Source organism: Rutilus rutilus, assembly GCF_951802725.1.
Source record: "Rutilus rutilus genome assembly, chromosome: 3".
In the NCBI taxonomy this organism is placed as follows: domain Eukaryota; kingdom Metazoa; phylum Chordata; class Actinopteri; order Cypriniformes; family Leuciscidae; genus Rutilus; species Rutilus rutilus.
This window is the reverse complement of record NC_140211.1, coordinates 57,683,780-57,708,622: the sequence shown is the minus strand read 5'-3', so window position 1 is coordinate 57,708,622 and position 24,843 is coordinate 57,683,780. Positions and strand designations below refer to the sequence as shown.

The 24,843-nt window shown below is 37.6% G+C and overlaps 2 protein-coding genes across 4 annotated transcripts in view; one reads left to right on the top strand and one right to left on the bottom strand.

Annotated features, from left to right (window-relative positions):
• Positions 1–162: 162 nt before the first annotated feature.
• Positions 163–24,489, bottom strand: spg7 (SPG7 matrix AAA peptidase subunit, paraplegin). Of its 2 annotated transcripts, XM_084405089.1 has the most exons (18): positions 24,258–24,489; positions 22,669–22,768; positions 21,579–21,678; positions 21,346–21,429; positions 20,049–20,290; positions 19,817–19,956; positions 18,433–18,535; positions 18,223–18,348; positions 16,622–16,784; positions 15,243–15,416; positions 13,561–13,685; positions 11,634–11,736; positions 6,673–6,783; positions 6,467–6,582; positions 5,103–5,259; positions 3,092–3,252; positions 2,196–2,273; positions 163–845 (listed from the first exon to the last, which is right to left on the bottom strand). In XM_084405089.1, exons 1-18 carry the CDS (start codon positions 24,278–24,280, stop codon positions 630–632), a joined length of 2,322 nt encoding a protein of 773 aa, XP_084261215.1. In that variant the 5' UTR covers positions 24,281–24,489; the 3' UTR covers positions 163–629. The 2 variants fall into 2 exon arrangements, with proteins under 2 accessions (XP_084261215.1, XP_084261214.1); XM_084405088.1 differs by lacking the exon at positions 24,258–24,489 and having other exon boundaries at positions 22,669–23,179.
• The window catches only part of ankrd11 (ankyrin repeat domain 11), a 152,201-nt gene continuing 151,241 nt past the window's right edge, over positions 23,884–24,843 (top strand). For both annotated transcript variants that reach the window (XM_084405087.1, XM_084405086.1), the window contains exon 1: positions 23,884–24,843. The gene's annotated coding sequence lies outside the window, so the exon portion shown is untranslated.

The following is a 24,843-nucleotide window of genomic DNA, read 5'->3' as shown; positions in this document are numbered from 1 at the left end:
AGTACATGTAGTTAATCAATATTACTCAGTACTCAAATGTATAATTACACTGAAACAATGACACTTTAAAATAAAGTGTCACTTCATAACAGTAAATGTTTAGTCATCTACCAAAAGCATTATTTGAGATTAATCACGTTGCTCAGTAAAAAACTCTTGGGACATTGCACACAAATATAATAATTTATTGCATATGGTGCAGAATATCCACTGACATCACAAGATGACTTCAGATACTGGCAATGCTTACCCGGTCTAACAAAACCGGTCTGAGCTGGTCCGGAAAGACGCTCAACTTCTGTTTTAAAAACAGATTTCGTGCAATTCTCAGAGGAGGTTTCTACTACTCTTTAAAAGAGTGACTCCTTACTGAGAAGAACAGTCTTGCTCTTAAATGCTTGATTGATGCTTATAAGTTGCCTTGGTTTCTTAATCAAATGTCCTAAAGACATTTAAAATATAATTACAGGCCAAAATGATCAGGTCATCGACGAACACGTTGCCATTATTGTTCAGTCAGTCAGATCAGGTCTAGCTGGAACATCAAGAGCGAGAACCACAGAAACATTTGGGTTTTTTCTTCCCTTAAAAGCAGAATTTTGACCGATCCTGTGAGATTGCGCTCACGCTCACGCTGGGCTCAGGTTGATGTCGTCGTCCTGCGTGTCTTTGCGGGGTCTCTGGGGTCTGCGGGGCTCGTCTTCTCCAGTGTCCTGCTTGTCTCGTTCGGCCTCCACCCAGCTTTGAGGAGCAATCATCTTTTTGGGTCCAAACGGAGAAGGTCCCAGCAAAGCCTCGATGTCTTCATAGTTGACCACTTCTCTCTCAAGCAGGGCATTAGCCAGCTGGAAAACACAATCACAGCAAACAAGAACAATAACTGAAGAAAAAACGAAATGTTTAATTTGACTGTTTTTAGCTTCAGTGATTCCAGGATTTCAAGGACTTTTTAAGCACTACTTTTTAGTTTTTTTCCCCCAAGGACTACAATCAAAGATCTCATTTATCAAACAAAATCTTTCTTTATTATCTTTTAACTTCTAAAAAAGGTTAATAGATAAATACAAATAAACTAATAAATTATTAATTTATTTGTACCAAAATGGTATGAATAAAGTGCAGCACATGCAATGACTGCGGTAACTTTAACCATTGAAAGGATACGATGACAAAGATATCCATTTCCTTATTCAAACTGATATTTTCAAGAATTCAAGAATATGACTTGAAGAATAAAAGATGTAAAAAAAAAAATTCTAAATAGACTGTAGTAATTGCCATACGCAAAATTGATGCATAATGAACATTTTTCAAGAACTGCACTAACTCTGTCCTAACCACACACGAGATGCGATAAGATTCCAGCGACAAGCAATTTGTCCACACACGACTACAAGTGCCAAAATCAATTAAGCTTAACAGCCAATCAGAAGTGTGTGTGGGCGGAGTCTCTCTTCAAGCGCACTGCACTCACAACCAAATCAGTCAAACATAACAGCCAATCAGAAGAGTGTGTGGGCGGAGTCTCTCTACAAGCGCACTGCACTCACAACCAAATCAGTCAAACATAACAGCCAATCAGAAGAGTGTGTGGGCGGAGTCTCTCTACAAGCGCACTGCACTCACAACCAAATCAGTCAAACATAACAGCCAATCAGAAGAGTGTGTGGGCGGAGTCTCTCTTCAAGCGCACTGCACTCACAACCAAATGGATGGACATATACATTTACAAGTACATAATCAAATTCTTAAATAGTATGTATTTTTAATCATTTTTAAATGGTGTAATGCAATCTTTGCCATAGAATAGGCTGTTTGTTCACAGTTTGGATGTTCTTGTCTCCTTTAAATTATTTTCAAGATCTGAGGTGGATTATCCATTGTCGCTTTCAGTGTCTATAATGGTCACGCAAAATGATATTCAAACTCACATTAGATGCTTTAAACATTTAATAAAGCACATAATCAGTACCAGAGATTATCATTGCCACACTTTGTATGTGTTTGTTCCAGCCGCGATCGTAGCTGGTTAGGACAAAAACTCTGATTAACAAGGAAAAGAGGCATTTTATCGCGTGTCGTGGCGTTGTGTCGCGTCTGGGTCGAGACACAGTGTTAAGAACATCTTAATTTCTTAACTTCTTTTTGGGGAAAATTGAGCTTGCTATGCTAACAAGGATGTGAGCATGTCTTACCAAAATAAGTTTGTCTCTGTTGTCCAGAAGCAATTTCTCTGTGCGCCTGTAGGCCTGTGCTATTAGCAGCTTAGCTTCCTGAACATGGGAGAAAGGAATAGAAATAAATAACCACACACACATATTCAAGATAAATGAGATTTAACACCCACGTAAGCCTCTGTAACATTCAATTCACTTTTTTTTTTTTTGTATAGCGCTTTTCACAATACACATCGTTTCAAAGCAGCTTTACAGAAAATGCATGAGTCCACATTACAATTTACAGTGATCTGTTATCAGAGGAACTGTATAAGTTATGCATTTCAGAAATGTACGTATACAAAATCACAGTTAGCTAAAAATGTATTCATTTAAACAATGTAATAATTTAAGGCAGAAACAATGAGCTCATTGAAGTACTGAATACTTGTTTGTTAACAAATGATTATGACATTTAGAAAATGTAGCATTGGTGCATGTTGATGATGCATAGGCTGAACGATTAATCGCAACTTCCATGTAATCGCACTAAAATCGATTTAGCTTATCGTGATTTTGAAATTGCAAAGGCTGTGATTATTTGTTGCGTGCAGGGCAAGGAACCAAAACTCCATCAGTGGCAGAATGGAGAAAAAAACCTTGGGAGAAACCAGACTCAGTCGCTCAGTTCTCCTCTGGCCAATGAACGAACAGTGTATGATTATGATTCAGGCAGAATTATAGGTCAGAATTCAGATTGGTTTGGAATAACCATCTCTAGTGTGTGTGTGTGTGAGAGATGCCCTCTGGTGTTCAGATGAAGCATCATTTACTGCTGATCACAGAGCCGTGCTTCACTGACAAGCTGCACATAAAATAATCGCAGCCTTTGCCAAATCACGTACATTAATGTTAATGTATGTTCTCGTACTCACATGGTCCATCTGCTGTTGGAGGCCTTGGCTGAATGGTCTCCGTCCAATTCCTCCCTGATCATCTTCGGGGAAGGACATCTGGCCCACGCTGGCAACCATGCCGTACTGCTTCACCATGGAGTAGGCCACCCGCGTCACCTTGCGTAGGTCATCCTGAGCACCTATGAGGAGTTTATACATTATCTGGCGTCTGGGACTACCTATACATATCTATGAAGTCAGGTCTGTGTCTGCACACCAATTGACCTTACAACAGTGGTTACTTAACCACGCCTACCGCTAAAACAAAAAGACGTACCAGATGATTTTGGAATAAATACGTCAAATTAGAGCTGCACAATTAAACGATTGTGATCTTCATTCAAACACCCACGTGATTTTATTCCTAACTAACAGTGATTCTTCAGACTATTAAAGCTTTGACAAGTACGATCACAGCGAACATTCAGATCTGTGTTCTGACCCAGAGAGAACCGTTGTCATGATATGAAACAACTTCACAAACAGTCTTTTCAATCACACAGTATCATTATTTCTGTGTTACAATCATTCAGATCATCACAGATGTACTGGGATTAAACTTTTATAGTTCAGATATAAACACTGATGTCTACGGTAGCGATCAAAATAGAGGAAATCACCTTTTGAAGGAAACTTGACCCTCCAAATAAAGATTGTATACATTACAGCGTTACACCAGTAGGTGGCGACAAGTAACGTTAAAAAAAATGTATTTGACATTGAATAATTCAAGAAATTCGTTCAAATACGCAGATTAATCCAGAAATGAAACAAGTTAAGTCTCAATGAGTGAGTCATTGAATCATTCACTCAACTCAATTAAAAAAAAATATTTCAAATGAATTAAATTAGCAATTATTATTGTCATCCTCTAGCCTGGGTTTCCCCATGCAGCCTTGAGTGCAGCGCGATTTTATTCACGCTGCTAGGCAGCCTGGACACCATGGACCAGATTTTCCCCTCAAAAAGGGAACCAATCACAGAACACGGGGAGGGAGCAGCAAGACGATGACGACGTCTATGCGACACACCGAAGCAGTTTGTTTATATCTATGGATCCAACATGGCAGCAGACGCGAAGTTACCTTTCGATGCAGCCTTAGATAGTGTTCTAAGTAGTTTAGAACAAGTTTATTTCGTCTTCTTCCTCGTCGGATTTCTGCCCCTCTACATACGTCATCTGGTATAATTGAAACGATTGGCTATGAGCTACGTGCAGGCACATTTGATAGACATTCGTAGCAACCAATAAACGGCTCTGGGCATTCGTAAACCACGCCTCAAATATGAGAAAATGAACATGTGGTTCCCAGACCACGTCTCAAAGAGAAAGAGGTCTGACGTTAGCCAGGCTAGTCATCCTCTTAATTGCATGTTATTTTGTTTAGCTGACTATTCAGAACTGTGGAAGAATCATGATCTCTATTTTTTTTAAACTGTGATTGAATTTATCCAGAACTGTGCAACTCTACTTCAAATGCAGTTTATGATAGTTTGACATCATGCATAAATCAAGAAAGCACAAGCTTGTGTATCATGTTGTTATTTGAAACTCTAATATAAGGGCAGAAGACATGAAAGTAGTTATATTACAAGGGCAAATCTACCCAAGTGTTAAGAAGTCGTCATAAACACTAGGCACGCAGCGTTTCAATTACAGATTTGCGCATTTTTTCTAAATGTCGACAAAAAACTATTGCAAAATGACGGCGTTTCCATTGACCGATGTTATGCAACTAAAACTTAATTTTTTCCTCTCGTGATAAGTAAAATCATTCCAAAAACCATGAGGTTTATGTACTATATCAATAATTTTTCTGTCATTCCTAGCAAATAAATATTGCCTACAAGTCAAACTGTGTTTTTCCTCCAGAGGGCGCCCCTGAGCACCAATCAAATCTGCTAATACGATTTCTTAGGTACGTATTTATAATTCTCACATTGACGGTGTGTTATGAGATTATATAAGTGTGCAGAATAGATGACATACCTGTGGTGACCTTATTGAAGGTGATGGCCTCAGAGGCTCGTCCACCCAAAGCCATACACATTCTCTCAAACAGCTGCTCTTTAGTGAACAAATACTGGTCCTTCGGCAGGATCTGAGCGAAGCCCAAAGCGGCGTTCGTCCGGGGAGCGATTGAAACCTGGAGGACAAGGCCACAGATCAAAACACCAGCACAATGCAAATATATTATATAATACACTGCCTGGCCAAGAGAAAAAGAAAAAAAAAAGAAAAAAGAAGAAGTTGCGGTTTGGATTTAAATAGGCAAATGCATAAGAGTCTATGATTAGATCATAATTGGCGTGATTATTATGTTTCTATCATGTTATATGTTTGGCAGCAGTTCTTGACCAAAGATTGATGCACCTCTTGATGGAGATAAATGATGTGATGTTATTTCCATCAGGTTTTGTTCAAGATCTTGTATTGTCAATGCATGAGTCCAGCACTCTGTGAAGTCTCCTCCAGAACATCCCAAAGTCTCTCAATGAGTTTAAGGAGCCGATTCATGTGTGGAAATGACTCTTCATGCTCCTCACAACCATTCTTTCACAGTTTGAGCCTGATGAGTCTTGAGATTGTCATCCTGGAATATGTTCATGATGTTCTTCATACATGGTTGTTTAAGAAATGAAAAGCTACACACTTCATCAATCAGGGCTTGAAGAACTGCTGCCAAACATATAGAAACATAATTACTGCAATAATGAACCAATCATAGACTCTAAAAGTCCCCCTGTGGTGAAAATCCAGCTTTTAATGTTGTTTATGTGTCTATGTGGTGTTTTTAATCTGCTTTATGACAAACCATGTGTAAATTCATAAGTCGACACCATTGCTGAGTATTTTCTCCTTAAAACTGCAGTGAACCAAAGACAGTCTCAAAAACACGCTTTGAAATCGCTGGTGTTTCTGACGTCACAAACTACCTTGTAACCAATCAGATCAAAGTGTGATCGTCAACCAGTGGATCTCTGAGCTGAGTGAGTGAGTGGAGGCGGGGCTCATTTGCATATTCATAGATCCTTTTTAAATCCAAACTGCGACTTTTTTTGCCCAGGCAGTGTATAATGTATAATATACCTAATAATATAATATAGGAACAAAATAATGTAATATATATTCATGTCTTAATGCCACATGTCTTTGTCATTCTTAATTAAAAATAAATTGTTAATTTATTACTAATATCCAATTCTGATATTCCCAGGTTGTTATGGTCACGCAGGTTCGTTTACGTATCAAACTCGTGGCCAAGAGAAATAAAGTGAACCGAACATGTCCCCTCCCGGCCATACACACAAGTCTCATGGACCACGTTTACAGTAGTGCTTGACAGCACTTACCTTCATGACAGCTTCGGTGTGTTCAAGCAGCCATCCGACTAAAGCATGACCAGACTCATGGAAGGCCACCACCCTCTGCTCTTCTTTAGACAAGATTTTATTCTTCTTCACACTCCCTGCACGTCACAAACAACACCAAATAGATGCTGACTGTGCAGAAACCTCTGGGGTAATATCACAGCACAGTGTTTTTAGGAGATGAATACCTGCGATGACTCTTTCCACAGCATATTCAAAGTTAAAGGTGTCGATGGACTTGAAACCCTCTCTGGCAGCGTGAAGAGCGGCTTCATTGCAGATGTTGGCGATATCGGCCCCTGGAAAATATGAACAACGTGGCAGATGTGGTGCCAGGTAGTGTTAATTTTGACAGCTATACATATATTTTTTAGTCAGTCTTAGTCCTATGGAAGCTTGTTTCCGCCACAGAATAAAACAATTTAAAAGATAATGGTTACTTTTTATCTCAATTGCGAGTTTACATCTTGCAATTCTGACTTTATTTCTCAGAATTGCGAGATATAAAGTCAGAATTGCGAGATATAAAGTCAGAATTGCGAGATACAACGTCAGAATTGCGAGATATAAAGTCAGAATTGCGAGATATAAAGTCAGAATTGCGTGATATAAAGTCAGAATTGGGAGATATAAAGTCAGAATTGTGTGTTATAAAGTCAGAATTGCGAGATACAACGTCAGAATTGCGAGATATAAAGTCAGAATTGCGAGATATAAAGTCAGAATTGCGAGATATAAAGTCAAAATTGTGTGATATAAAGTCAGAATTGCGAGATACAACGTCAGAATTGCGTGATATAAAGTCAGAATTGCGAGATACAACGTCAGAATTGCGAGATATAAAGTCAGAATTGCGAGATATAAAGTCAGAATTGCGAGATACAACGTCAGAATTGCGAGATATAAAGTCAGAATTGCGAGATACAACGTCAGAATTGCGAGATATAAAGTCAGAACTGCGAGATATAAAGTCAAAATTGTGTGATATAAAGTCAGAATTGTGTGATATAAAGTCAGAATTGTGTGATATAAAGTCAGAATTGCGAGATATAAAGTCAGAATTGCGTGTTATAAAGTCAGAATTGCGTGTTATAAAGTCAGAATTGCGAGATATAAAGTCAGAATTGCGAGATATAAAGTCAGAATTGCGAGATATAAAGTCAGAATTGCGTGTTATAAAGTCAGAATTGCGAGATATAAAGTCAGAATTGCGAGATATAAAGTCAGAATTGCGAGATATAAAGTCAGAATTGCGAGATATAAAGTCAGATAAAGTCAGAATTGCGTGTTATAAAGTCAGAATTGCGAGATATAAAGTCAGAATTGCGAGATATAAAGTCAGATAAAGTCAGATTTGCGTGTTATAAAGTCAGAATTGCGAGATATAAAGTCAGAATTGCGAGATATAAAGTCAGAATTGCGAGATATAAAGTCAGAATTGCGAGATATAAAGTCAGAATTGCGAGATATAAAGTCAGATAAAGTCAGAATTGCGTGTTATAAAGTCAGAATTGCGAGATATAAAGTCAGAATTGCGAGATATAAAGTCAGATAAAGTCAGAATTGCGTGTTATAAAGTCAGAATTGCGAGATATAAAGTCAGAATTGCGAGATATAAAGTCAGAATTGCGAGATATAAAGTCAGAATTGCGAGATATAAAGTCAGATAAAGTCAGAATTGCGTGTTATAAAGTCAGAATTGCGAGATATAAAGTCAGAATTGCGAGATATAAAGTCAGATAAAGTCAGAATTGCGTGTTATAAAGTCAGAATTGCGAGAAATAAAGTCAGAATTGCGAGATATAAAGTCAGAATTGTGAGATATAAAGTCAGAATTGCGAGATATAAAGTCAGAATTGCGAGATATAAAGTCAGATAAAGTCAGAATTGCGTGTTATAAAGTCAGAATTGCGAGATATAAAGTCAGAATTGCGAGATATAAAGTCAGAATTGCGAGATATAAAGTCAGAATTGCGAGATATAAAGTCAGAATTGCGAGATATAAAGTCAGAATTGCGAGATATAAAGTCAGAATTGCGAGATATAAAGTCAGAATTGCGTGTTATAAAGTCAGAATTGCGAGATATAAAGTCAGAATTGCGTGTTATAAAGTCAGAATTGCGAGATATAAAGTCAGAATTGCGTGATATAAAGTCAGAATTGCGAGATATAAAGTCAAAATTGCGAGATATAAAGTCAGAATTGTGTTATAAAGTCAGAATTGCGTGTTATAAAGTCAGAATTGCGAGATATAAAGTCAGAATTGCGAGATATAAAGTCAGAATTGCGAGATATAAAGTCAGAATTGCGAGATATAAAGTCAGAATTGCGAGATATAAAGTCAGATAAAGTCAGAATTGCGTGTTATAAAGTCAGAATTGCGAGATATAAAGTCAGAATTGCGAGATATAAAGTCAGAATTGCGAGATATAAAGTCAGAATTGCGTGTTATAAAGTCAGAATTGCGAGATATAAAGTCAGAATTGCGTGTTATAAAGTCGGAATTGCGAGATATAAAGTCAGAATTGCGAGATATAAAGTCAAAATTGCGAGATATAAAGTCAGAATTGTGTTATAAAGTCAGAATTGCGAGATATAAAGTCAGAATTGCGAGATATAAAGTCAGAATTGCGTGATATAAAGTCAAAATTGCGAGATATAAAGTCAGAATTGTGTTATAAAGTCAGAATTGTGTTATAAAGTCAGAATTGTGAGATATAAAGTCAGAATTGTGAGATATAAAGTCAGAATTGTGTTATAAAGTCAGAATTGCGAGATATAAAGTCAGAATTGCGTGATATAAAGTCAGAATTGCGAGATATAAAGTCAGAATTGCGAGATATAAAGTCAGAATTGCGAGATATAAAGTCAGAATTGTGTGTTATAAAGTCAGAATTGCGAGATATAAAGTCAGAATTGCGAGATATAAAGTCAGAATTGTGTGTTATAAAGTCAGAATTGCGAGATATAAAGTCAGAATTGCGAGATATAAAGTCAGAATTGCGAGATATAAAGTCAGAATTGCGAGATATAAAGTCAGAATTGCGAGATATAAAGTCAGAATTGCGAGATATAAAGTCAGAATTGCGAGATATAAAGTCAGAATTGCGAGATATAAAGTCAGAATTGCGAGATATAAAGTCAGAATTGCGAGATATAAAGTCAGAATTGCGAGATATAAAGTCAGAATTGCGAGATATAAAGTCAGAATTGCGAGATATAAAGTCAGAATTGCGAGATATAAAGTCAGAATTGTGTGTTATAAAGTCAGAATTGCGAGATATAAAGTCAGAATTGCGAGATACAACGTCAGAATTGCGAGATATAAAGTCAGAATTGCGAGATATAAAGTCAGAATTGCGAGATATAAAGTCAAAATTGTGTGATATAAAGTCAGAATTGCGAGATACAACGTCAGAATTGCGAGATATAAAGTCAGAATTGCGAGATACAACGTCAGAATTGCGAGATACGTCAGAATTGCGAGATATAAAGTCAGAACTGCGAGATATAAAGTCAGAATTGTGTTATAAAGTCAGAATTGTGTGATATAAAGTCAGAATTGCGAGATACAACGTCAGAATTGCGAGATATAGTCAGAATTGCGAGATATAAAGTCAGAATTGTGTTATAAAGTCAGAATTGTATGATATAAAGTCAGAATTGCGAGATATAAAGTCAGAATTGCGAGATACAACGTCAGAATTGCGAGATATAAAGTCAGAATTGCGAGATATAAAGTCAGAATTGTGTTATAAAGTCAGAATTGCGAGATATAAAGTCAGAATTGCGAGATATAAAGTCAGAATTGCGAGATATAAAGTCAGAATTGTGTGATATAAAGTCAGAATTGCGAGATATAAAGTCAGAATTGCGAGATACAACGTCAGAATTGCGAGATATAAAGTCAGAATTGCGAGATATAAAGTCAGAACTGCGAGATATAAAGTCAGAATTGTGTTATAAAGTCAGAATTGTGTGATATAAAGTCAGAATTGTGTTATAAAGTCAGAATTGCGAGATATAAAGTCAGAATTGCGAGATACAACGTCAGAATTGCGAGATATAAAGTCAGAATTGCGAGATATAAAGTCAGAATTGCGAGATATAAAGTCAGAATTGTGTTATAAAGTCAGAATTGTGTGATATAAAGTCAGAATTGCGAGATATAAAGTCAGAATTGCGTGTTATAAAGTCAGAATTGCGAGATATAAAGTCAGAATTGCGAGATATAAAGTCAGAATTGCGTGTTATAAAGTCAGAATTGCGAGATATAAAGTCAGAATTGCGAGATATAAAGTCAGAATTGCGAGATATAAAGTCAGAATTGCGAGATATAAAGTCAGAATTGCGTGTTATAAAGTCAGAATTGCGAGATATAAAGTCAGAATTGCGAGATATAAAGTCAGAATTGCGAGATATAAACATGCAATTCTGAAAAATAAATAAATAAATCGCAATTACCTTTTTTATTCTGTGGCGGAAACAAGCTTCCATATAGTCCTGTTAAATGTACTTTTTAGTTTATCAAATTTAGTTAAAAGTAATATTTTTGCTCAGTCAAGTTTTAGTCGACTAAATGTCTGGCCATTTTAGTGTATATTTAGTCAGTGAAAACGTTTTGTCACACTGCATGATGTTCAAATTGATAATCATGATTATTTTGCTCAAAATTATAAAAATCGCAACGATTGTCGTCATTTAAGAAATTTATTTTCACATTTCATCAGTTATTGCACTCTTTCACATAAGCACAAATCACGAGAATGTCAACTCATACACACATGGTTTATTTGATCTCATCTAGTTTCCCGATTTATTATAGGCTATTTATCATATAAATGAACATTATGAAAACAGGCAAAAAAATAAACTTATCTCAAAAATTAAACCGGTGAAATTTCTAATAGTAATTCCAATACTTAAACAACAGATTTGATTGGGGGATTTAAACTAGTGAGATCTGGCAACCGCAAGAATGTCTATGATCTATTTTTCGCCTACGATATTGCATGTTAATATAGTCACAGTTATCGTTTAATGACCTTGGTGTCGTCTCGTCTTAGTCATGAAAAAAAGGTTGTTGACGAACCGAAATTAACACTAGTGCCAGGAGATTATACAGTCACATGGTCAAAACATCACTGACCACTGAAGCCGGGGGTAAACTCAGCCAGACGCAGCGAGTAGAAGTTCGCCGGCTGCGTCAGCTTCAGGATCTTCAGGTGTTGCTCAAAGATTTCCTTCCTCTCCTAGAACACAATCAGCAAGAGTAAGTATTGAATATTTGATGACAGGTTTTTCAATTATTGAGAATTAACCCACTCCTGAGATGGTAATATTGCTAATATGGAAGTGGAGTGGTCATTCATTTTCAATAACTCTAGAGACAATTATTCCACGTATACTACGCTTTCCACCACACATACTCTACCACTCAAATGTTTGGAATAATTACGTTTTTTTTTAAATAAGTCTTTTATTCTCACTAAAGCTGCATTTATTTGATCAAAAATACAGTTTGTTTGTTTGTTTTTAACGCTTCTGTGGATATTTCCATGGTGAGAAATTCATGGTAAAACTTTCAGGTTTTTACAATTTATTTTTGGTTAAAAACTCTAAAACTATATGGTTTAACTTTGTTTAAAATTTCTTCAAAAGAGTTAACCAACACAATCTAAAAAAACATGCTTCAATGATGAAGAGATTTGACAGAAAGAACATGTTAAGTTGATCTTCTATTATTAAAAACTTGGGAAGGGGAAAACACAATCTGGTTTGAGGAGTTTGTTCTCTTCTTCTCACCAAAGCTGTATTTATTTTTTATCAAAAATACAGTAAAAATTGTGAAATATTTTTACAATTTAAAACACTTGTCTCTATGTGAATATATAGTAAAGTGTAATTTATTCCTGTGATCAAAGCTGAATGTTCAGCATCATTACTCCAGTCTTCAGTGTCACATGATCCTTCAGAAATCACTCTAATATGATGATTTAATGCTCAAATTTGAGCAATTATTATTGGGTAACACTTTACACTAAGGTTTCATTTGTTAACATTAGGTAATGTATGAACTAAAAATGAGCAATACATTTGTTACTGTATTTGTTAATCTTTGTTAATGTTAGTAAAAACAAATTCAGCTGTTCATTTTTGGTTCATGCTAGTTCACAGTGTTTTAACTAATGCTAAAAAATACAAATTTTGATTTTAATAATGTATTAGTAAATGTTGAAATTTACTAACTAAGATTAATAAATGCTGTAGAATTATTGTTCATTATAAGTTCATGTTAATGAATGTAGTTACTAATGTTAACTAATAAAACCTTATTTCAATAATAGGTAACACTTTACAAAATAACTAACTTATTATCAATGTTGAAAACAGTTGTGCTACTTAATATTTTTGTGATGCACTTTCTCAGGATTATTTGAAAAATAGAAAGTGCAGTGTCCAGCATTTATTTAAAATAGAAATCTTTTGTAACATTATAAATGTCTTTACTGTCACTTCTGAACAAATTAATGCATCCTTGCTTAAGTTAAAGTATTTTTTATTATTATTATTCTTTTTTTTTTTTATTGCCATGGTTTCCACAAAAATATTAAGAAGCAAAAACTACAATAATTATAAATGTTTCTTGAGCATCAAATGATCATATTATACTGATTTCTGAAGGATCATGTGACACTGAAGACTGGAGTAATGATGCTGAACATTCAGCTTTGATCACAGGAATAAATTACACTTTACTATATATTCACATAGAGAACAGATGATTTTGAATTGTAAAAATATTTCAAAATTTGTACTGTATTTTGGATCAAATAAACGCACCCTTGGTGAGCAGAAGAGACTTCTTTCAAAAACATTTAAAAATACATTAGTGTACATTAGTTTATCTCAGGACATTTATCAGGATTTGCAGCCCAGTTCACCATTACCAGATTAAAAGTCTCCAGAAAGAGCGCAGAGAAGTGATTTACAAATGTAATGCAAATCTTCATAGTCAAATCACCAATCAGAATCAAGGGTTCTGAGGCTGCTGCGTAACTTTGACCCTTCGTTACCTGGAGAGTTGGCAGGTCGATAAATATGTGCCGATCGAGCCTGCCTGGTCTCATGAGGGCGTTGTCCAGCACATCTGCCCGATTAGTGGAGGCCAGGACAATCACATGATCTGTGGTTCCCATTCCTAGACGAGAGATGGAAAATGTGTTGATTATCACAGATTAAAGGTCACGTGTTCACTCGACTCGTTCAACTTCTTACTATGGATGTGCGTCACAAATAATTGTATTAAAACGGAAATTTTGTAACTTATGTAAGAAAGTAACTTAATAGAAAGTTTAAAGAACAGCATTTAGTTGATTTTTTTTAATTTATTTTTTTAATCAATTTAATGAATCCTTGCTGGATAAAAGTATAGATTTTTTAATTTTTTTTTATTTACCCCAAACTTTTGATTGGTAGCGTATCATGGTTTCAACAAAAATCTGAAGCAGCACAACTGTTTTCAACACTGATAATAATTATAAATGTTTCTTGAGCATCAAATCACCATATTAGAGTGATTTCTGAAGGATCATGTGACACTGAAGACTGGAGTAATGATGCTGAACATTCAGCTTTGATCACAGGAATAAATTACACTTTACTAGATATTGACATAGAAAACAGCTGATTTAAAGGTATAGCGGAGGATCTTTCCAAATTTTAGATAAGAACCGCCCTCTCCACTTTTTGAAAAAATGCACATGCGCAACACTCTACCTGCGAGGTTCTCCTCGTGCACGCTCTGTTTACAAGTTGCTGTCGGCATCGCTCATACAAGATTACTTTCCAAAAGATTTGCACTTTTTCTCCAAATAGCATGCCAAACTTACCTGTCGAGTAGAAACTTCGCGACTGAGGCATCAGTGGGAAGCCTAACCTGTGTATTCAGCGCACGCCATCGTGTGAAACAATCTCCCAAAAACACTCTGATCTTGTTTCTCTCTTCTGAGGCCTTTCTCTTCTTCTCATACAGTTCGTACAAACTTTTTCTCTTGCGACCCTCAGACATTTTCAAAGGACCCGGTGAAACGGCGAGCTTCAATGAATGGCTTAGCTCTAGCTCACCACACATATAAACACCTGAAAGTGCGCATGCGCAGAAAGCGAAAACTAAGGGATGAGCACGTACGACGGCCTTACGTAAACATATCACCAGAATGATTGACACTTAGGTGGACCAATAGTTTACACTACCCACCCGGAAAAAGAAAATCCTCCGCTATACCTTTAAATTGCAATAATATTTCACAATATCACTATTTTTCTATTTTTTATTAAATAAATGCAGCCTTGGTGAGCAGAAGAGACGTCTTTCAAAAACAAATAAATCAAACTTTTAACTCAATTAATTAATTTTAACATTTACTAATACTTTATTAAAATCTTAACATTAGTTAATGCACTGTGCATTAACATGAATAAACAATGAACAGCTGGATTATTATTAACTAACATTAACAAAGATGAATAAATACTGTAACAAATGTATTGCTCATGGTTAGTTCATGTTGGTTTATATGTTAACTAATGAACCTTATTGTAAAGTGTTACACACATGTGGGAGAAAACGACAAGGTCTGAGGTAAAATTATCATTTTTTTGCTCCAAATAATTTATTACTTCTAACTGAACAAAAAAGAAATAAAAAAATAAGCAAAACACATAATGTAAACAACTAGTATTTTCATTGTCTTACCGTCCATCTCCACAAGCAGCTGGTTGAGGGTTTGCTCTTCCTCTGTGTTTGAGAATCCAGACATGTTGGTGGAGCGTTTCTTCCCCACGGCGTCGATCTCATCGATGTAGACGATGCATGGCGCTCGAGCTCGAGCCTCTTTAAACAGACTTCGCACTCTTGCGGCACCAAGGCCTGGGTGGGGAAAGATCGCTCAGATGTAAATATTAATGGCAATGGCATTCGAATAATAATCTCTATTTAGAGCTGGGCGGTATGACCAAAAATCCATATCACGGGGTATTTTTCTAAATTATACCGGTTTCACGGTATTTATTAATTTTTCCAATCATGCCTGGGTGTTAACCACATTTTCTACTGATTGAGAGAGGAAATACAGCAGTAGATTGACTTAGAATGCCCTATTTTACAGTCATGAGTGAATATTGTAGAAAAAAATCCACCCTGGTGTTATTAATGCAGGTTTGCAAGGCAAGAGCTGCCAGCAGGAGGCGCTGTAGGAGCGGCAGAAACAGAGGTTTCCACGGTAACGGCTCATAAACGCAGCTTATTCAGGAAAGATAAAGAAAGATTCAATCGAAATAACATTAAAACTTTTCTTTTAAAAACTTTTGAAACGTGCAGTGCTCATGTTTATTCAACGATGTCAACGCCAACCACAAATAGATTTTCCAAAAGGCTGTGTTGATATTGTGAATGTATGGGAAACACTGTAATATAATTTGACAGCTATCAATTATAGTTTAACATTTCCATTCTTCACTGTCACGCTCAGTAACACACACAGCTGAGCCTCACCACAGTGCAACAGTGAAAAGACGCTCTCAAACAGTGTCGTGCCGCGGTCCCAGCGTTTTTAAAGCGACATACACCGGTATTGCGGTATATTAAAATTCATATCACAGGGTTCCCACACCTTGGGTAACTTCAAATTCAAGGACCTTTCAAGGACTTTCCAGGTCCAATACCCTCAAATTCAAGGACTTAATGTGGGAACACATTTGTTGTGTCGAACAACAAACGTTGAGGTACCACCGTAGAGTAGTTTCGTGCGCACGTGAACAGCATGGCATTGTACAAAGTGCCTCACGCGGGAAACACTTAACGTAACGTGTAAATGCACGTAGCTAACGAAAATCAAGCAAGCGCTAGTATGCATAGGCAAACACATTAGCGGACCGGAGGGAATAATATGGATTTTTTTCCAGAAAACTTCTTGCACAAAATAAATTCAAGCACTTTTTTGATTTTTTTTTTTCAGATTCACAAGCTTTCAAGGATTTCAAGGACCCGTGGGAAAACAAAATAACAAAAATAAACACCGGTGTTTGGTATGAACCGGTAAACCGCCCAGTACTACTCTAGCGGGTCTTATTTACCTCCAATCACCTCCACAAACTCTGACCCTGCCATGGCAAGGAAGGGCACCTGAGCTTCAGTCGCCACTGCTTTAGCAAGCAGGGTTTTCCCACAGCCAGGGGGTCCCAGGAGCAGAGAGCCTTTCGGCACCTTGGCCCCAAGCTGAAGGTATCGGTCTGGATTCTGCAAAAGAAAACAATTAGCGTTAGTTTTCTTCATACGCTCGAGTCTATGGCAGCCCATGGAAACATTTGCGGGAAAGTTATGAAATTTGGCACACAGATTGAGGACAGTCTGAAATGTTACCATGGCAAATTTGAAGTCTCTAACTCAAACACTCTGGCGCCACCTACTGTCCAATTTTGCACACACGTTTATGCAAATAACTTTTGAACCGTAAATGATAGAAACTAAATAATTTTACCTCTGATTCCTTTTTGATTTGAGCCGAAGAACCTTTTTTCTTTTTTAAACTTCCTATACCGTTAGATCATCTTCAGACCAAAAGTTATAGAATTCAGCAAACTGTGCTTGACAATCAAGCAAAACAAATTTGACCATATGAACTAGAATTGAACCATAAACTCTTCCAAGACCATTGGAGCAATTTGCACAAATTTAATTAGATCATCTTCAGACCATGTCGACAAAGTTATAGAATTCGTCCAACAGTGCTTGACAAACGAGCGAACAAATTTGACGAAGAGCACGCAAAATCAAACGTGAGGCTATATTTCCACAATTATTCTGACCAAACTTGGTGTGCGTTATGACAATCATGAGACCGGAGGGTACCAGTTTCGCCACAGTGCCACCTAATGGTCAGGAGATATGATAAAATGGCTGTTTTTGCCTATAACTTCTGAACAATTTGACCAAAAAATTATGAGACCGGTCTCTTTAGATTTGGGGTGGCATGCTGAGTTGAACAATATCTATTTTTTGTCGTAAAATATAGAAATGGTTGAATGCATGATTCAATGACTCACTCGTTAAGGCTTTGACTTACCGCCACCTACTGGTGGTTTTAGTTTCATATTTCAGTGATCATTTCTTATTTAAAAAAATTATAAATCATATTTCAATATTCAAATGTTATTTTTAAAAGATTAGTCTCATAGCATTATTTATGCATTTATAATTGCAGTGCAAATACTTCTAAATGCTGCTTTAGATGCAGCTTCTGTGCCACTTCTGCAGTTGTTGATGCTGATTTCATTTGATTGATAATATACTATAGTGTCTTATTATTATAACTTAATTTCCTGATTTTTTTTCTTCTAATTTGTACCTTATAAAGGTAAAAATGCCCCTGGAAACCAATTTGTTAATCAGTTTGTCGCCCCTTAATGAAAGTTAACTTCTTTCATTGCTGTGAACGGACCACCGCAAAGAATATGAAGAATATACATATCATTAGGAGTCAGCTGTCAATATCACACATCCCTAGTTTACACTAATGCCTGTTATAGTGTCCCTGTGAAATGATGATGCCACATGCACGCGCATTATGAATTATGATCTGACACATTTCAGATCGTGGATTCCAGTAAATCTGAGCATGAGTATCGAGAAGATATTCGGAGATAATGTTTTAGGCCTAACTTTCAGATGCCCTTACCTTTAGATAGTCCACAAACTCTTTGACTTCCATCTTGGCCTCATGCATACCCGCAACATCTTTGAAGCTTATCCCTTTTCCAGATTTCCCATCGACAATAGTGAATTTAGCCATTTTCAACTGATTCTGGTGGAACAGACGGAAGATTGGAAATCACAGAACATTTCATAGTAGTCTAAAACTAAAACAAATGAAGAAATTGTGACTTACAAATGCACTAAAGCCGCCATCTCGCCCACCCATTCCTGCCAGTCGGAAGATGTACCAGAGGATTGCAACCCCAATGGCAGCCATGCCAAGTGCATAAAGGGCACTGTGGAGGAAAAGAAACTGATCTAGAGGTATTCTGTCATGATAACAGTCGATTTTAAAGTGCCCCAATTATGCTACTATTTGGTTTTGGAGTCTCCTATAATAGGTTTACATGCATCTCAGCTCAAAAAACACTTTAATTTTCTCTTACTTTTCTCACAGTGTCTGAAACGGCTCGATCAAGGATTCAGTCTCTCTAAACCCCGCCTACCCAGGGGCCTACTCTGCTCTGATTGGTCAGATGGCTCAGTCTGTTGTGATTGGTCTACTCTGCTCTGATTGGTCAGATGGCTCAGTCTGTTGTGATTGGTCTACTCTGCTCTGATTGGTCAGATGGCTCAGTCTGTTGTGATTGGTCTACTCTGCTCGGATTGGTCAGATGGCTCAGTCTGTTGTGATTGGTGTACTCTGCTCTGATTGGTCAGATGGCTCAGTCTGTTGTGATTGGTGTACTCTGCTCTGATTGGTCAGACGGCCCAGTGTGTTGTGATTGGTCTACTCTGCTCTGATTGGTCAGACGGCCCAGTCTGTTGTGATTGATCTACTCTGCTCTGATTGGTCAGATGGCTCAGTCTGTTGTGATTGGTCTACTCTGCTCGGATTGGTCAGATGGCTCAGTCTGTTGTGATTGGTGTACTCTGCTCTGATTGGTCAGATGGCTCAGTCTGTTGTGATTGGTGTACTCTGTTCTGATTGGTCAGATGGCTCAGTCTGTTGTGATTGAGCTACTCTGCTCTGATTGGTCAGACGGCTCAGTCTGTTGTGATTGGTTTATTCTGTTCTGATTGGTCAGACGGCTCAGTCTGTTGTGATTGGTTTACTCTGCTCTGATTGGTCAGACGGCTCAGTCTGTTGTGATTGATCTACTCTGCTCTGATTGGTCAGATGGCTCAGTATGTTGTGATTGATCTACTCTGCTCTGATTGGTCAGACGGCTCAGTCTGTTGTGATTGATCTACTCTGCTCTGATTGGTCAGATGGCTCTGCTTTGGCAGTAGAAAACAGAGTCTTCTCACCATGTGAACAACACAAATCCATTATGCAAATGAGTTACAAACCTACATAGGTTTGCACAGGAAGTGAGACTAGAATTACTGACGACTCGTTTCTGCAGTTCAGAATCGATTTGTCGTGCATTTTGAGCTTAAAAACTTTGCAGACCTTTTACATTCACAAACAGCTCTATTACACACTGCATGAAATGTAATATTTGAAAAAGCATAATGGGGCTTTTTTTCGCTGCCGAGGTTTGCCTGATCGGTGTAAAGTCCAAATTACTCACTTCCCAAAGAAGCCTGTGCGCTTGTAGTTCACTGGAATTCTGTCTTTGGCATCTATACTCAGTTCTTCTTCTGCTGCTCTGAGCTTCTCCTCAAACTTGTCAATATTTGCCACCTGCATTCGGTACATCAGGGCCAGTCTCTACAACAGACAACAGGACAATAATGGATTTGATAGTACCATAATGACAACAATTATTTTAAAATCATTAAATCTGATGTGAAATGACATACAGGTCTTCCGAAGATGACTGCACCGGGGTGAAGGTAGATCTCGACGATGTCGCTCTCTGGCACCACCTGTACTCGCGACACCTCTCCTTTGGCCAGCATTTCATTTACAAAATCATTCCAGGATATGTTTCCGCCACTAGTATTGATGGAGTTGAGCAAGCTCATGATAACAGCGATAATAAAAAGTGTGCGCAGTCGCTCCCTATACATCTGATCCTCCTGCTCTCGTCTCTTTTTCTCTTCTAGGAAAAAATAAAGCAAAGTGTGCATGACTAATTTGGCATGAAAGTATATCTGGCTGTCTGAATTATTTGAGTTGGTCAACAAATTGCATAATCGACTGCTGTCCCAGTTAATCTGATGTGATATTTCAAAGAAATTGGACAAACAACAATAGAAACAAATGAAATATTGCTTTGAAATAGTGTTTTTCAGGTGCATCTAGCCTAGTATTCAAAGAAAATACAGTTTTATTAGGCTGCTGTCACTTTAAGACCTAAAGCACAGATCTAATTTACACACCACTTTTCTTTCCTAACTGTTTACATTTACTTAATAACCGATTGTTAACATGAATACTCAGCAAAGATGGGCATTTTGACACGCAAGCACACGTAAGCACCGAATTCAGTTCTCTTGTGCAGTTTATTGTGCTTTTAATAACTTCTCAAGCACATTAAGCTTTTTATTTTCACATTAATTTCCTTATAAATCTAACGTGTCAGTAACTTAAAGCAGTCCTTATCGTATCTACCTTAAATTAACACATTTTTAGCTGACTGTGTTATTTGTATATGTACATTTCTGAAATACATAACTAAGACAGTCACCTCTGACAACAGATCACTCTTAATTATAATGTAGACATGCATTTTTTGTACAGCTGCATTAAAATATGTATTGTGTATTTGTATTTGAAATATGTATTGTGAAAAGCGCCATACAAATAAATGTGAATTGAATTGAATTTCTGAATGAATCTGCTGTTTGAAACAAACCCTGATTCAGTGACTCACTCATGAACACAGGGACTTGCGAATTGCGATTGTCTTTTCTTCACTATTGTGATGCGTAACGGCTTCTCGAACGAGAACAAATGTAGGACGGGACTTAATTTCGTCATTGGGAATTGATGGTTGTCATTTGCTATCGCTGGATCTTATGCGAGTGACAGGTTGCCCCGCCCTCGCACCAGTAAACACGTCATTATAAAACACTTTGTTTTGGGATCCTGATTACTTCTACAAGGTATATTTTGTAATGTAAACTATAGATTCAAAAATAAAAATAAAAATACCTTCATCCTCCTCTGGGGTCTTCCCTTTACCACCCTCTTTCTTTTCATGTCTTCTGTTGGATGTGCTGAAATAATGAGTGGCTCCTGAAAAGATGTGAAACACATTCCCATTATGCAAAGCACCAGGAAGACTTAGAACATGCATCAGAACAGGCTTTAAGATTCATAAGACGTCAAGAGCTCTGCATCACTACTTTGTCTGGTGAAAACATTCAAATAAACCAACTACTTACCTAAAAGTTTCCACAGTTTCATAGGATTTGTGACCAATTTGTGGCGACTATGGAATTCAAGTCCAATAAGCCTCGGGATTAAAGGCTTTGCCAAAATGTTCTGTTGAAATGATGGAAACTTGGTTAATCATCCAAGTAACGTCAAGGGCATGCATAATCATGGACAAATAAACCGGCCAATATACAGGCCTTTTGATATTACCTGGTATTATTATAATCAACCTGCAAGTTCCCTTTTGGCCAAAATCTAACAGACTAGACTCAAACTGACTTAAAGGGATAGATGCTATGAAGTTCAGTGATGTTAAAGGGATAGTTCACCCAAAAATGAAAATTAAATTATTAATTACTCACCCTCATGTCGTTCCAAACACGCAAGACATTCATCTTCGGAACACAAATGAAGATATTTTTTATTAAATCTGAGAGACTTCTGTCCCTCCATTGACAGCTACGTAACTACCACTTTGACACTTTTGATTGAAAAACTAATCCATATGAACTGAGCAGTTTAGTCCAAATTTTCGCTTTATATGACGAAACGATTGAATTCAGGCTTTTTTTTCCACATAAACATTCATCAACTCACACATTAGTTGTGGTAAACCGATGCATTTTCACTTGACGTACTAGAACCAATGAGGATCATTCTCGTGTTAGCATGTTTTGAGCTTCCACAAGAGGTTTGTTCTTGCGTGTCAAGCAGGCTCAGTTGTGTTTCTGTTCACTGATCAATGTTTAAATGTGAATAAAAGCCATTAAATCTGTTCATCATATAAGGCAATCGAGTCTCTTCAGAAAAATGTGGACTGAACCGCTCAATTCATGTGGATTTAGTTTACTAGTAACTTTTAAAACCGTAAAAGTGGTAGTTGCGTATACTGTCAATGGAGGGACAGAAAGCACTCAAATTTCATCAAAAATATATTCATTGTGTTCTGAAGATGAACGAAAGTCTTGCGGGTAAGGAACGACATCAGGGTGAGTAATTAATGACATAATTTTAATTTTTGGGTGAACTATCCCTTTAACGTCACTGAACTTCATATTAACATAAATAGTTTACTTGGTCGACGTTCAAAAAACCCACCTGAATGCGTCCTGATTTCAGACCTCTTGTGTTTGCAGTCACTAAAGACGAGTGTGAAGTCACATTGCTCTCCAGGAGTTTTCTGCTGGTTTGAAAACAACTGAAACGATTCAACGACCAAATTAGTTTGTCGTAACATTTGCTTCCACGCAGCAAAAGTAGCGCTGCCATAGTACAATCTGGTTTATCGCGTCGCTTGGATCAAATACATACTATACCAGAACGAATGCCAGCCTTAAATGTGACCTCTTTAAGAGATGAATTATCACACAACTGCCATAATGATTCTGCTGGGCTTATCCAACACAGCCAAATATAGCTGCTGTTAAATAACAACCGCGTCCTCTACACGGATATTTCGGAAATATACAGAGCAAATAAAACGTTTAAATAAAATTAAAAAGCTGTCTTAAATGATACAATCACAAGGACATTATAAAGCCGTGAACTCTATTGGTGTTTACCGCACAGGCTCGGGAAACATGTCTGTTGAACTTTCACCTTCGGAATCAGCCAATCAGGAAAGGAAACCGCTCGAGAACGGGCTGACGGGAAATGTCGTTCTACTCGCAGTTGAATAACCAGTAAAACTACAAACGGTTGTAGTTGGGGCATGCGCAAAACAAAAAAACACACACACACACACACACACACACACACACACACACACACACACACACACACACATTGTAATCTGAGGTTTAAAATTAAGTTAAAATGTAGTTCATGTGCGAATTAAAATAAACAAATGATTTTTAAATATATATAATATAGGCCTTTTTTTCCTGGTTTGTCGTCATGTTTCTTTTGTTGTTGTGGTAAGATTTCACATCTGGTTTGGGCCTGTGTGATTTCATATGTCTTAGTGTTGGGATATGAAGTGAGGGTGCAGAAGATTTGTGTATAATTATGACAAGAACTATCTCTATTAAAATTAATTATATCTTCTTTACAGCAGAGGGAGCCATTGCGTTATTCTGCTCTGCAAGAAATCTGTGTCACAAGCTTGTGACGTCAAAGCGAAATTAAAACAAAAACACATCTAAAGCCTGTTTTATGCTTCTGCGTCGAACTGCCGCCGTAGCTACGTCGTAGGCTGTGTGTAGCGCGCGTACCCTACGGCGTACCCTGACGTGCACCTCTCCAAAAATGTAACAACACGTCAATTCTACGCGGACACAAGCGCTGTGATTGGTCTGCCAGAACCCCTCCCTCGGGGTTTCACACGCTCCCTAGGTTACGAGTCAACGCGGACAACGACACAGAAGTATAAATTAAAACCAACACGTTGCCTACGGCGTATAGGCTCCGGCGTAGGTCCGACGCAGAAGTATAATGAGGCCTTTAGACACATGTACCCTAGAACAGTCAATGAAAACAACACGTGCTGATGAGCTCGCAATCCGTCATCGGCAAGCAGGTTATAATACTACAAAAAGTACGATTTAGATAGCAATAAACAGTTGTTTCAGATTCTAAACTAAGACTGGATAAGGAAGAATAATTAGCTCTGTTCACTCGTATCTTAAAAACCTAACTCAGTCAACTTTACAACATATTCCCACACAGGTTCTCCATTTTCCTCTCACCCAAATGGAGCTCGCAAAAACATGCCACTGTCTACGCCATTACGGCTCGAGATCGCCAAAGAAAACAACGCTGAGGCTTCCCTCGGAAGAGCCACAATGGCGCCAGTTTCGCCGTTGCAACGGGGACCAAACAGTGACCGCCCATACGCGTCAACCAATCACAGCTCGCGTCTCCGAAGCTCGCGTTCGCTCTTCGTCAGCGCGAGTCGAAACGGTTCGGAAGGAGTCGGACGTTGAGGATTAACTTGAAGCGGAATTTTATTTTTACACCTCAAATTCAAGCCAAATCAGCAAACTTACCGTTACTGAGACTTTTTTTTTTTCAAAGGAACGGATGGAGAGTTTATAACCATTTCTCTGACCATTTCATCGGAGCCCTGAGAGGTTTTAATCAGCGCATTTTTGAGGAGGTAATCAGTGATTAGCTTTAGCACGCTGGCGCGAGCGCGGACTGAGATGAGCGTCGCGCGCCTCGGATGTTCCCGCATCGGAGATTGCTGAAGTGGAAGGCCTCAAATGGGAAAAACAAGCATCGGGAAGGAATACCAAGTATAATTTTGTAGATGTAGCTCACGTTTTAAAGAAG

Bases quoted from the DNA above. Each gene is read 5' to 3' on its own strand.
- spg7 (XM_084405088.1), bottom strand. From the start codon at position 22,839: ATGGCAGCGCTACTTTTGCTGCGTGGAAGCAAATGTTACGACAAACTA. The intron at 20,291-21,345 runs GTATTTTTATTT...ATTTTTTCCTAG, and splicing joins GACCCCAGAGGAGGATGAAG to AAGAGAAAAAGAGACGAGAG. The intron at 18,349-18,432 runs GTAAGTCACAAT...CTGTTCCACCAG, and splicing joins ATGGCGGCTTTAGTGCATTT to AATCAGTTGAAAATGGCTAA.